General features: G+C 44.2%; 1 protein-coding gene and 1 long non-coding RNA gene across 2 annotated transcripts; both read right to left on the bottom strand.

The window, feature by feature from the left end:
* Positions 1–692: 692 nt before the first annotated feature.
* Positions 693–8544, bottom strand: LOC144325979 (uncharacterized). Its single transcript, XR_013391149.1, has 2 exons — positions 8234–8544; positions 693–1031 (listed from the first exon to the last, which is right to left on the bottom strand). It is a non-coding gene; the product is annotated as an uncharacterized LOC144325979 (long non-coding RNA).
* A 3408-nt stretch (positions 8545–11952) lies between these two features.
* LOC114588058 (interferon beta-like) lies at positions 11953–13151 on the bottom strand. The gene is made up of 2 exons (XM_028712987.2): positions 12611–13151; positions 11953–11957 (listed from the first exon to the last, which is right to left on the bottom strand). The coding sequence occupies exons 1-2, from the start codon at positions 13149–13151 to the stop codon at positions 11953–11955; spliced, it is 546 nt and encodes a 181-aa protein (XP_028568820.2).
* Between the last annotated feature and the right edge of the window lie 1338 nt (positions 13152–14489).

Below are 14489 nucleotides of genomic sequence, written 5' to 3'. Positions count from 1 at the left end.
AAAGTTCTTAACCTGAAGCACTATTTCTGGGTTAGCGGAGTCTGTAACCTGAGGTACCACTGTGCATGGCAGCTCCCTCTGGTTTTGTGTAACTCTGTTCCCTTGCATGCCTTCTCACCGGGGGCACCGTAAAGAGATTGCGGACGTGTAATATTGTATTCCTTACAGAGGCTGGTGGTACAATCTGTTCCAGATACTTACGTACTGCTACAGTGAATCAAAAGACGAACACGCTTTAGGGATAATTACGTTTTGTTGCATTGGCTTTCGGAAGCCAAGATGGAGCTCTGCCATTCATAACAGAAGAATTCCTGTGCATGTCTGCAGGGCAGCCCCACAGTTTTCAACAACTTACCCCCCCACCCCAAAGTAAGTGTGTTTGGATTGCAGCCTTAGCAAGTGAAGTTTTACATAATACAGTGGTACCTTGGGTTAAGTACTTAATTCGTTCTGGAGGTCCGTTCTTAACCTGAAGCACCACTTTAGCTAATGGGGCCTCCTGCTGCTGCCACGCCGCCGGAGCATGATTTCTGTTCTCATCCTGAAGCAAAGTTCTTAACCTGAAGCACTATTTCTGGGTTAGCAGAGTGTGTAACCTGAAGCATATATGTAACCTGAAGAGTATGTAACCCAAGGTACCACTGTAGATTTATGTAGTTGGCATTATTCACCCACAGACAAACTTGCGTTCCTGCTGTTTCTTTCCCATTTTTATTTGCATAGATCATTTATTATTATAATTCTTTATTAAATTTTTATACTGCCCTTCATCTGAGGATCACAGGGTGGGTTGCAAAATAGAATACACATAAATGCACAAGATGATAACAAAGAAAAGCAATACCTCCCCACACAGTTTAAAAGGCCATAGGGGGTTTAATTAGCCCAAGGCCTGGGAGAAGAGGATCACAGAATTGTAGACTTGGAAGGGATCCTGAGGATCATCCAGTCCACCCCTCTGCCATGCAGGAATAGGCAGCTGTCCCTTGCAACCTGGGCATCACCAGCACCATGCTCTAAATGGGGCGGATCTAAAGCAGAAAGCGAGAAAACACAAAAGGAATTGTCAGCTGACTGTAACAATAAGGATATTCCATCAATGCTGATTTAAACATCAGAATTAATAGAGGCACTCCAGGCATCCAAACAGGCATCTAAACAAGACTAATCCTGATATGCTCTGTGTTCAAATATAGAAAGGGCAGTGAATTAAAGTTTGTCCTTTCAAGGTAAGTATCTTAGGCACTATGCGCCCTTTTAAAATGTGTGGGTTTTTTGGCACCAGGGGGCTATTGGATTGTTGTTTTTATTTTTATTATGTGTTTTGTTGTTTTTTTATCTTGGTTTTATTCTGTGAACCGCCCTGAGACCTCCAGGTATAGGGCGGTATATAAATTCAGTAAACAACCACCACCACACTACAAAGGCATGCAAAACCCACTTCTGCTGTTCCATCTATAACCACAGTGATATAAGACTGAACGTCCACAGATATCAAAGATTTGCCCAAACCAAAGTTAATACAAATAATTTCTGACCAGAAAGAAGATTCCACAGGACCCGATGTTTCAAAGAGGCGTTTTCAGCGTCACAGCAGCAACACCTATCTGAACTAGTCAGATCCTATAAAGGTGCTGCAAAGTACAATCTCAATTGTTAATTTAACTACTCATGGATTCTAAAGCCTCTCTCCATTGACTGAGCTTCATGAAACACACACTTCCATTCATCTCTGAGACCATAAGCATCCACTTCAGAGCTTTACAATAAGCATTTGTGGCAATGTTTAGGTGACAACTGTTACAGGTCTAGAAAAGGTGCCATTGCTATATTTCCTCCAGTGATACAGGGGGTTGAGGAGGCACTCAAAGCCCGTGGTTCAAAAATAAGTGCTTTTAAAAGGTGTTGTCAAAATATGCCATTCAGCCCTGGCAGGTAAGTAGTAAACTGCAGAAATATGTATCCTTTTTTTACATTGGTACTGAACTAGCCTGGCCTGACTCCAAAAGGACACAAGATAAGGCTGCGCAAGACTTTTTACAGGTACAGTTCACTCTCCTACATAATGAATCAAAGATGGCAGCCTTAACTCATGGACTGAAACATAGCCTGGTGCTCTATGGATCTCACTGGGGAAATGTGACCAGCACATCCCCCCCCCATGCACCTGGGTCAATTGCCCCAGCAAACACCTCCCCCCACTGGCAGAGAGAAAGGTTGTATCAAACCAAGACTGACAGTTTTTCAGCCTTCTGGTTGTTGTTTTTAATAACAACAACAACAACTTCTCTCAAGATTGCAACAGATGTTCCATCTATCCAAGGGGGTCTTATGCATTCAAAATTGGGTTGCATTTTAGGCAAAATTAGGTAGCGATCATTTGCAGCTTGAAAGTCACAAAGGTATGACGATATTCACACCTTTCCCACAACCAATTGCAGCTCAAAGCCACCCCCTCTCACCAGGGTACACAAACTCACCTCACACTCTCACCCAGGGGGGCAGGTTTCACCAACAGGCTCTCACCCTGGGCAGGATCTGAGGCCCCTAATGGTGCGCAAAATAATTCCTTATAAAACTGTAGTAGTAGTAGTAGTAGTAGTAGTAGTAGTAATTATTATGTATACCTCGCCCATCTGGCTGGGTTTCCCCAGCCACTCTGGGCGGCTCCCAACAGAATATTAAAAACACAATAAAACATCAAACATTAAAAACTTCCCTATACAGGGCTGCCTTCAGGTGTCTTCTAAAAGTCAGATAGTTGTTTATTTCCTTGACTTCTGAAGGGAGGGCATTCCACAGGGCTGGTGCTACCACCAAGAAGGCCCTCTGCCTGGTTCCCTGTAACCTCACTTCTCGCAATGAGGGAACCGCCAGAAGGCCCTCGGAGCTGGACCTCAGTGTCTGGGGTGGACAATGTGGGTGGAGACACTCCTTCAGGTCTACTGGGCCGAGGCTGTTTAGGGCTTTCAAGGTCAGCACCAACACTTTGAATTGTGCCCGGAAATGTCCTGGGAGCCAACGTAGATCTTTCAGGACCAGTGTTATATGGTCTCGGCAGCCACTCCCAGTCACCAGTCTAGCTGTCATATTCTGGATTAGTTGTAGTTTCCAGGTTACCTTCAAAGGTAGCCCCACATGGAGCGCATTGCAGTAGTCCAAAACTGTAGTCTAAATGTACTTTCCATAGTGGTGATTTGCACAAATTAGGGGCCCTTTGAGGTAACGAGACACCTGTCCTCATAGCCTCTAGAACTGTGCCAATGACATGCTATTATAACTTCAGCAACCTCACTGCTCTCTGGCCCACGTTGGGCACCTATCTCTGCTATCTGATTTCAAGTCATTTACGAAAGGCTTTAGTATTGATTTGGCTCAACTTTGTCATTTGTTAATTGCTTCCAGGAGAGGCAAGGCGGGTGGGTGTGGGGAATGTTAAGCCCTTTAAATGGCACAAAGGTCTTCCCGATTTAATATTTAATAGAGTAGATTTAAAAAAAAAAAAACAGATTCAGTTTCAAGGATGTGATGCCATTATTATATACTCCTAGAATATAGGCTTCTCCTGGCGTGGGGATGGGTGAGAACCCAAAGCTGCCCACTTTTGTAGCAGAAAAAAGACAGTCTAACAAAGATGTCTGTGTTGCTCAGTGCCAGCCTTTGGTAAACGGACGTTTCTGAAGTTACAGTTTCTATTTGCAGGAAGGTAAAGCAATGGAACGGAGCTTTTGTTAGCAAAGTTGCTTAAATAACACAGATGGAGTCCAGAGATACCACTTTACGGAAGAAACTGAACAAAGCAGGGCATGATTTGAAGAGAAACAGACTAAGAGGTTTTGTCTTTCTTTCAGGCCTTGTGCGTAGCGGCAAGATATAAAACCAAACAGACGGAGGAAAACTCCCTTAGAACTACACAGCCAATCAGAACGTGTGCTACCTCAGCAAATAGAATGTTGCTCTCTGACTGGTGGTGAAGCAACTCCTCCTATTACCCTCTTGGCAAGTTGACATAGACACTAGCAGAATTAAACCCTTAAGTTGCACGCTGAAGGATCCCTCAGGTCATTTACTCAGAGTAAAATGTGGCAAAGAAATATCACAGAGTGATGCATTACTGAGCTAGGGGTGTGTGCCTATTAATTTACATCACATTTCCCCATTTAGATTTCTCTACTTATTTTTCACACGTCATTTCTGAATTTCCCCACAGCTGGTCATCTTTCTGCATTAGCCTCAAAGCTGAAGAACACATCCGGCTTCACTTTCATTCTGAGGCTTTCCATTGGAACATTTCATGAGGGAAAGTAGCAAAATGGTGGGCAGGGAGGAGAAACTGGCAAGGAGAAGGGGGATATAAAGTTTTTTTGAATCACAGAATCCAAAAATTAGTTCAGCAATTAGCAACTAATTAGCAATTAGTTCCTAATCAGGCAGGTGAACCCTATGTATTACTATGTAATACTATGTAATATTATAGACAACTATCTGACTTGTAGACGACATCTGAAGGGAAGCTTTTAATGGTTGATGCCTTACTGTGTTTTAATTTGTTGGAAGCCACCCAGAGTTGCTAGGGCAAACAGGTCAGATGGGTGGCATAGAAATAAAGGTTAAAAAAGGGTAAAGGATCCCTGGGCGGTTAAGTACAGTCAAAGGCGACTATAGGGTTGCAACACTCATCTCACTTTCAGACCACAGACAACTTTCCGGGTAATGTGGCCAGCATGAATAAGCCGCTTCTGATGCAATGGGACACCGTGACAGAAACCAGAGAGCATGGAAATGACGTTTACCTTTCCATCGCAGTGGTACCTATTTATCTACTTGCACTGACGTGCTTTCAAACTGCTAGGTTGGCAGGAGCTGGGACAGAGCAACGAGAGCTCACCCCATTGCAGGGATTCGAACCGCCGACCTCCTGATCATCAAGCCCAAGAGGCTCAGTGGTTTAGACCACAGTGCCACCCGCCTCCTAGGCATAGAAATATCATCATTATCATCATTTCCTCTATGCAGCTTCACATATTCAAGTCCCCTTTCACTCTAATGCCAAATGCATTAATATAGGGAGTGGGTGGGCACCCCCTCCCCCGGGTTCAATGAATGCACGGGAGAGAACAGCAATATGTGAAGCCCCTTGATGTAATATGGAGAAGGTGTTTCAGTTAACAAAACTTCTGACTTTGCCAGTGTTTTGTCCCCCCCCCAAAAAAAAAATTATTGGTTTTCACAACATTATAAACAAACAAACACATAAGACAAACAAATATAAATCATAAACATAAATCATAGCCTTATTGAAAATTACACTTATTAACATTGTTAAGTGACTTCCTCGCTTCCCCTTGGTTGAATTTCATTGCATATCCTTTTAACGGTTTTCCAAATCGCAGTTCTTATAAAATTTAACTTAAACATCCTTCACATTATGAAATTAAACATATTAATTCATCACTTAAATAAAGTCAATTAAGTATCTGCAAGCTGTTTTCAGTTACCGTATTTTTTGCCCTATAGGACGCACTTTCCCCCCTCCAAAAATGAAGGGGAAATGTGTGTGCGTCCTATGGGGCAAATGCAGGCTTTCGCTGAAGCCTGGAGAGCGAGAGGGGTCAGTGCGCACCGACCCCTCTCGCTCTCCAGGCTTCAGGAAGCTATCCGCACTTCCCACCGGGCTCCCTAGGCTTGCGGATAGCAGCCTGTTCTGGGGGCTGGGGTCGGGGGAAGCTCGGGCTTCCCCTGCCCCAGCCCTGCACCTGGGGGGGGGATAATTTTTTTTCTTTATTCCCCCCCCCAAAAAAAAAAACTTGGTGCGCCCTATGGGCCAGTGCACCCTATGGGGCAAAAAATACGGTAATTTAACTTAACATATTTAACTAAATAATCATTAAATTTAATCCACTCTTCCTAAGACTTTGCCAGTGTTTTCTGCACCCAGAAAAACATGACAGTTTTCTGTTTGCATCGTGAAGAGAAGATTCAGGTTTAGAAAATAAACTTTGCACCATCAGCACACAATAAAGGCTTCAATTAATTCAGCGAATACCCACTGGTTGCCTTATAGTGCAAGCAAGCGAATTGGCGCTACATCAAAAAGGGAAATCTTACCTGGCACCTTGAGTTGAATGAATGCTACCTGAAGAGATTCCAGCAGCTGCAACCCTAGAACAGCGGTGGGAACGCTCTAGTCCACAGGTCTAAATAGATCCCAAATTGTCCCACAGGCCTGATTTTCCCAAACCACACTCATCTGCCACACTGCAAGTGTTCAGTTCAGACCTCTGGCCTTTATTTAACAGGATTTAGTTAGCACTTAGGGGTGGTGCTGTGGGTTAAACCACAGAGCCTAGGGCTTGCCGATCAGAAGGTCGGCGATTCGAATCCTCGTAACGGGGTGAGCTCCCGTTGCTCGGTCCCTGCTCCTGCCAACCTAGCAGTTTGGAAGCATGTCAAAGTGCAAGAAGATAAATAGGTACCGCTCTGGTTGAAAGGTAAACGGTGTTTCCGTGGACTGCTCTGGTTCACCAGAAGCGGCTTCGTCATGCTGGTCACATGACTCGGAAGCTGTACGCCGGCTCCCTCAGCCAGTAAAGCGAGATTAGCACCGCAACCCCAGAGTCGGCCACGACTGGACCTAATGGTCACGGGTCCCTTTACCTTACCTAGATAGCACTTAATCGTGTAAGTAGTTTACACAAAATAAAAACAAACAAGACAGATGCGGACAAAAGCAGGTTAAAACACAAGTTGATCTATTTTTTTCCCAGAAATATAAAAGCAGCAGCTTAAAAAACCACACATTACAATATATAATTACATGTCAAAATACATGCAGGGTGTGCATGTCTAGATAGGCTTGCCTAATGAAAAGGTTTTAGCAGATGCAAAAAATAATAATACAGTGGTACCTCGGGTTACATACGCTTCAAGTTACATATGCTTCAGGTTACACACTCCAGTAACCCAGAAATAGTGCTTCAGATTAAGAACTTTGCTTTAGGATAAGAACAGAAATCAGGCTCCAGCGGTGTAGCGGCAGCAGGAGGCTCCATTAGCTAAAGTGGTGCTTCAGGTTAAGAACAGTTTCAGGTTAAGAACGGACCTCCGGAATGAATTAAGTACTTAACCCGAGATACCACTGTACAAGAATTGGGTGGTCTGTCCTGTTTCAGCAGCCCTTCTGATCAAGGAGCAGAGAAAGCAAAATATAAAGGGTGTCAGAACCAGGACCAACCCAAGGCATTTTGCTGAAGTGAAGGACAAGAAGGGGTGCGTCACTCCCCCATGCCAGGCTCAAGAACTCACTGGATACTGAGTCTTTCTTAAACATGAGGGAATTCATCATACTCTTTTAAAGCACAGCTCAGCTCAGAGAATTCTTTTTTTTTAAAAAAAAATATTTATTAAGGTTTTGCAAAAAACATAGGTTTACAGAATAAAGAAAATTAAAACAAAAATTAACAAACTAAAAAGCACACATAAAAAAAAGGAAGAGAAAAGATACAAAGTGCAAAAGAGGACAAATAGCTAAAAATAAAAAAATAAAAAACAAATCCATTTTTCCATATCTTTAGGCTCGTTTGCTTATTTCCTTGACCTCCTCACACCTCCCCTTTTTGTACTCCCGTTTAGAAAAGCATTTCAGCAAATCCTTACCCTCTTTCATTTATCTTTACTCTATATCTTAACCTATTATAACTATATATTTTCATCCATTATCAATCCATACTTGCATATTCTTATTACTCTTATTACCAATACCACTTATTTTCAATCCAACATCAATTTAACATTCATTAATTTTACAGTATTTCTGCAAATAGTCTTTAAATTTCTTCCAGTCTTCTTCCACCAACTCTTCTCCCTGGTCTCGTCAGCTCAGAGAATTCACAGAGCTACAATTCCCAGCACCCTTAATAATCTAGAGTTCCCAGGATGTGTGTGTGTGTGTGTGTGTGTGTGTGTGTGTGTGTGTGTGCCCGCTTTAAACGTGTGTACCTTTCACTGTCTCGGTAGGGAAGAGGAAAGCTCTGCTCAGGAATTACAAACGGATCTGGACGCTGCGGTCCTCTTTTAAGAAACCCTTGGCGCGGGATGTCTGCTCCACCCAAGGACTATCGCGCAATAAGTCGAGGAGATGGGGAGAAATGGGTGGACGGCTATCTAAGTTAACATGGTTAAGAGAATTAAAAGGGGAAGGGGGAATGTGGAAAAATAAAATGCAGAGTATTACCTGCATCAGCACCGTCTACCCGGAGGGGTCCCTTCAGCAGCCAGAATCCATGTAGCAGAATCATCCACGGAGCCTCAGCAACCCGGAGATGCGCCTGGGGCGCAACGACCTCTCGCCCCAGCGATGTTGAGCCGACGCTGCTGCGTCTGGTGGAATTTGGATTTGGATGGAAGTAAGTCCCCTAGCAACAGGCCGGGATAACTGGGAAACCTTTAAAAAAAAAATTAAAAATGGCTCTTTTTCCTTGCCACGCCCCCTTCGCTTAAAGTCCTCCCCCCGCCCGGTTTTTTAAATGTGCGAGTTACAGGTAGGGAGCCGTGTTGGTCTGCCGTAGTAAAAACAAAGTAAAAAAATTCCTTCCAGTAGCACCTTAGAGACCAACTAAGTTTGTTCTGGGTATACGCTTTCGTGTGCATGGTATATGAAGAAGCGTGCATGCACACGAACGCTCATACCAACAACAAACGTAGTTGGTCTCTAAGGTGCTACTGGAAGGAATTTTTTTTATTTTAAATGTGCGAGATACTATTGCATCCTCCTGATTTTTGTCCAGTCCTCCTGGGTTTGGGTTCTTTCTTCTTCTTCTTTTGGAGGCGTTCAGACGAGCTCCTGCCGCATCCGGGATCACCTGGGCTGAAGGTGGGCTGTCGACTCGCTTCCCATCTCGCACACCTGGTCGTCTGAAGACGGGGCCAGAAACCCCGGGCTTAGAAAGGTGTGCAAGGTTTCTGCGCCAGGATCTGGGAGGACTCTATGAAGCAAGCGGAGCCCTGCTTTCCCCCTCCAGCCTATAAAACTTTAAGCATAACTTTTGGGGTGGGTGGGGATGTAGGGGTGCAGCCATCTGGTGGCGGAAACAGGCACTGCGTCATTTATTGCGGAAAAACGTCATGGTGTGGCAATGCTGTCAAAGAAGGATGAGGAACTTTTTCCTGTTGTGGGGGTCATATTCCTCTGTTTTAAAGGCACAGTCTATATTTGAAGGGCTGTCTGTTTTAAAGGTCAAAAGCTCTTAAGAGCAGGGGCTGATGGATTTTTCCTTCAAGCACACGGACCACCTGGTCAACGTCTCCCCCCGCTAAATTTGCATTATAAATGAAATTATTACCTGCAATTTTAATGGAAGTTTATGTCCTCAACCCACTCCCCACGTAGGTCTCCTCCTCCTCTCTCTGACACCTCATACATATAAAGTCCCAAACTACTACTTCAAAATGTCATGATTTCCCCTCCTAATAATTCTGGGAGCTGTAGTTTGTCAGGGGGGCTAAGAGTGGTTAGGAGACACCCCCTCCCAATTCCCTTCACAGAACTGCAATCCCCAGAGATCTCTGTGAAGAGGGATGGATTGGTCAATTCTGTAGTTCTCTGAGAGAAACAGGGGTTCCGTAGCAACCCTCAGCACCCCAGAATACTTGGGGGGTAAGCCTTGGCTGTTTAAAATAGTGTTTTGTCTCTGTTTCTCTTCTTCTCCATTTTATTTCATGTTTCTTACTGGATTGTTATTTTAACTTCATGATAAAATCTTGAAAATTAAAGAAAATGACACATTCATCCTGTTTCACCCCCCCCCCCAATTTATCTGTAGTAGTTTTTAAAATAATATCAATCTGTCATTGAGTTTTAAAAGATATTTTAAAAGGCTGCAGCAGGAATCCTAACCATGCCCACTTAGAAATAAGTCTTACTGAATTCTATTGGGCTTACTCCTGGATAAGTAAAGGGACCCCTGACCATTAGGTCCAGTCGTGACCAACTCCGGGGTTGCGGCACTAATCTCAGCTTCCGGGTCATGTGGCCAGCATGACTAAGCCGCTTCTGGTGAACCAGAGCAGCACATGGAAATGCCGTCTACCTTCCCACCAGAGCGGTACCTATTTATCTACTTGCACCTTGACGTGCTTTCGAACTGCTAGGTTGGCAGGAGCAGGAATCAAGCAACGGGAGCTCACCCCATCACGGGGATTTGAACCACTGACCTTCTGATCGGCAAGTCCTAGACTCTGTGGTTTAACCCACAACGCCACCCACGTCCCTTTACTCCTGGATATATGGGACTAAGATTGCAGCCTTAACCATTTTACGTGTACTGTGAATGGCTACAAACATGGGGAAAGGGAGACAAAGAACAAGGAAATTGTCTTCCCCTCTGTAATGCTTAAAACAGGAATCTGAGCATCCCTCTGGAAGGAATTTGTGCAATGTGTGCCTTCTTCATCAGGTCACCCACCTCACTGTTGAGGGAGGCACAGAGTTTTCTCCTTAGACCTTACATGATGGAAGCACCAAGCCTCACCTACAGATCAGTCATGCTTCCTCTGCCCATCTTCCTCTGCAACATGACATATGAGGTCCCCATCATGTGCAGCCAAACTCTCGTAGCTCCCGCACGTCATGCCCTTCAAACATGCAAAATCATTCCATTGACCCATGTTGCAGCTTTTAATAGGAAGAACATTTGATATTTCCAGTCGGTGAAGAAAAGATACAATAAAAGACATGACGTAGCCAGATGAATAATAAATAAATATAAAATAAAAGTAGCACACGCATTATATAAATAAAATAAATATTTTTTTAAATAACAGAAATCACGTACGTCTATAGTGCATTTCATTTGGCACACTTCTTTGAAGAATAATTGTCCCACTTAAGATCCTTGCATCTCTGACTGCTTGACCTGCATAAATCACTGTGTTCCTTTAGCAAATAAATTATTACCGTACTACGAATTTTGCCCTAGGTTTGGAAAATCTGTGCTTGTATGTAGCCTTTCCAACCTAATCCTGAACTTATTGCTTTTGTAGAATGCGTTAAATTATGGGTACATTGGAGATTCCACGAGTGGTGTTGTTGCATGGAAACTCTCACCTATGGAAGGGGTAAAATGTTATTTCCCCCCCCCCATTCCCCCCATCACTGTGTAGCTTCCTGTGGCCTCCCCCCCAATCTGTTTTGACCAGTTTCTGTGATTGGCAGCCTCCACTGGTTCACTAGCCCTTCCAAACACAGATGTTTAAGAATAAGGATCTGTGATTTTTATAAAATTAATATTCTGTCAAGGAACACCTATACCTCTGCCTTAGAAGCTCATCATGTTTGTGAAGATTCTGGGGCAAATCTTTGGTCTTTTTGTAGCATTGGCCATGCCTGTCCTAGCGCCCCGTGTGAACAGAGAATACCACCTAGAACACATTGCAAGGGAAAATCAGTCTAAGGAAATATAAACTATATCCCTCCCGCAGGTAAAGAGAAGATTGCGGAGGGTGGAAAAACAGTACAGGATAATCTTCTTTTTTTTTCCCCTTTCCCTTTTGAACCTTTATCTTCCATGTAAGGCTTCCCTGTAGCATTTTCACATTTCAGAATCACACTTCACTAGCTTTAACTTAACAAAACAATGTAGCAGCAAATGAAACAGAAGAGGAAGCAGCTGTTTAGCTTTTGAGAAACACATTGCTGGAGGAACGGAGTGCTTTTTCTGCACGAAGAGAAACTCTCTTGATACCGAGGAAAACACAGACTTCCGTCCTGGAGACACCACTTTGCATCTGGCAAACAGTAGCAGGTGCAGAAGAACAGGAAGCAGCTGTTTTGCTTTCCAGGAATGCATTGCTGGAGGAATCTAATGAAAGCTGAGTAACTGGGATGCCCTCTTCAAGCCACAATTCCATTCTGCTGTTTCATCCCATTTTTTTCTTTGCAGCACCAACTGAAGGTTAAGCTGGAATGAAGAAGAGAATAGATTAATTGAAATACACTCGGAGTCGAGAGTGGATTTCATCCTCTTTATTCAGTTCATAGTGGGAGGAGGAATGAAAGTTCCCCCAAAGTATCTGCTTTATATACATTATTTACACAATGGGCTGCACGTGATTGGCTAATTCCGGAATTCTCCTGTTGGCCAATCAGGTTGTGGATTCACTTCCATCTGGAGCTGGATTGGGTGGTTCCTGCAGACCAATCATACTGCTGCATTGTTCTAGGACGAATCAGACTGCTGCATTCTGAATCCTATTGTTCTAGGACCAATCAGACTGCTGCATTTTGGATTCTAGGACCAACCAGACTGCTGCATTTTGGATCCTATTGTTCTAGGACCAATCAGACTGCTGCATTTTGGATCCTATTCAACTCAGTACATAACATTAATTATCCAGTTTGAAATGCTTTCCCTGTAGGAGACGTGGCCTTTCTTTTTAAGAGACACACCTGTCTTCTCTGGGTGTGGTTTCCTCCTCAGTTAACTGGGAACTAGTTGGAACCTTAGTCTTCTCTGTTTGCAGCAAGTAGTATCTGCTAAGCTGAGCGGCTGCCCTGGAATTTCTATTTCTTTAGTTCTAACTACAAACATTATTTTTAAAAGCATGCAAGTACCTGAATTTCCTGTCCTTTTGAGGAGTTGGTCAATGAGCAGAAAACATTGCCGGACTTCCATCTGGACAATCTCCCAGGCACACAGGCTGTACCCGTCATCTTTCAGGTAGTCGTTGATCCTTCTGAAGTAGCTTTTCACCCGCTGTCGGATGCTGTTGCCCTTCTCTGCACCCAAGCACTGTCCCAGCTTCTCAATGTCCTGGTGCAGACCAGCCTGGAAACCAGCTATGGAAGTCTCACCCCAGTCCATTTGGCTGTGGTTTTGCCTGAAGATGTGGAGGGTCTGCTGGAGGATTTCTTGTGTGGCTGCTTTGGCATCCTCCCCCTGGATTTCGTGGCTGTGGATTCCTTCGTTGTTGGAGAAATTGGCCACATGGCCGATGCATTGTAGGGGAATTGTGGAGCCCATCTTGCTGTTGAGAAGCTTCAAGTTGTCTTTATTTAGCCAGCTGCGAAGTTGGCTGCAGTCCTGAGATGAGATTTCAGTGAAGCAGAGCATCATCACTAGGCCAAAGCAGAGAAGCCACCCCTTTGAGATCATGGTGGAGATGAAGGAACGTGGTCCTTGCTGGAGTGCTGAGGGATTTCGTTTTGAGGGAGATGCTCTGGAGTCTGTTCCATCTTTGAGCCATGTCCCTGTATTTAAATGCTACATGTCTGAAGTTTTCTGTTGTCCTTTTCAGTTTTGGTGGGGATGGGCTTCCTCCTTTTGAAAATACTCTAGTTTCAGGTTTTTTCCTTCCCTTTGGATTTTTAAATCACACAGGACCAAAAGTGATCTTGAAGATTTGGAAAACAGGTGTTTCGTTGTTGAAAAGGAACTTCCATGAATGCAAAAATTAAGTTCAGCTTCAGCACAGTGCATGATATGGGGGTGGGGGCAACTGCTGAACACCATGGGAAGTGCCCCATTGTATATTCCGCAGGGTTCCATTTTGTATTCCCGGTTATTCACCTTATATTTGAAGCTGGTGGAGTGGGGTGTCATCAGTATGCACATGGCACTGAGCTCAATCTCCCCATTCCATCCGAATCAGGAGAGGATGTACAGGCCTGGATAAGGGCAGACAAACTAAAGTTGAGTCCATATTAGATGGAGGTATTATGTATGCCAAGTCAGTGGTGAGGAAGCCTGTCAAGGACAGGGTTGCCCCCCCCCCCCGGAGAAGTCAGGTCCAAAGTGTAAGGGTGTTCTCTGATACAGCATTGCTACTTGGGGCTCTAGTGATCTCACTGGCCAAGACCCTGCCAGCCATGGCCCTTCATGGAACAGGATGATCTACATTCTGTGATCCAGTTGTGATCAAGGCTCTGGTTCCGTCTGTGCTCTGGCAAACTCCAGATTGGATGGTTGTGCCTTGCCTCTTTGAAGAGGCATCAGAAACTGTAGTTACTGCAAAATGAAGCAGCTGGACTATTGATCAGGGCAGCCAGGAGGTCAAATTTTACACTAGTTCTGTGAAAATTGCACTGGTTGCTTATTCCCGCCCAAGACAAATATACAGTCTAACTGTTGACAGATTGGATCTGGGGTCCAGAATACATGAAAGATCACTTTCTCCATTACAGACCGGCCCAGGACTTAAGATTGGTAGTCAATGCTGATTGTTCCATCATCCTCAGGTGTCAGGGTGGGACCAGCAGCACATGAGGACCTTCTTGGTGGTAGCCCCCATATTCTCTGTTTCTGGAGTACTCCTAGTCCCATCTGGTGTGTAATGGTTTATACTTTTACCCACACTTCCGAATACCAGTTGCTGGAAACCACAGGAGGGGAGAGTTGCTCTGGTCGTTGGTCTCTGTATATGATTTTCTGGCTGATTGTGTTTTAACTGTGCAGTTGTGAACAAATTGTATTTTTTTTATTGTGTGGTGTGCT

Source organism: Podarcis muralis, chromosome 17 (assembly GCF_964188315.1).
Source record: "Podarcis muralis chromosome 17, rPodMur119.hap1.1, whole genome shotgun sequence".
NCBI classification, from domain to species: domain Eukaryota; kingdom Metazoa; phylum Chordata; class Lepidosauria; order Squamata; family Lacertidae; genus Podarcis; species Podarcis muralis.
The sequence above is the reverse complement of the archived record's forward strand: the minus strand, read 5'-3'. Positions and strand labels throughout refer to the sequence as shown.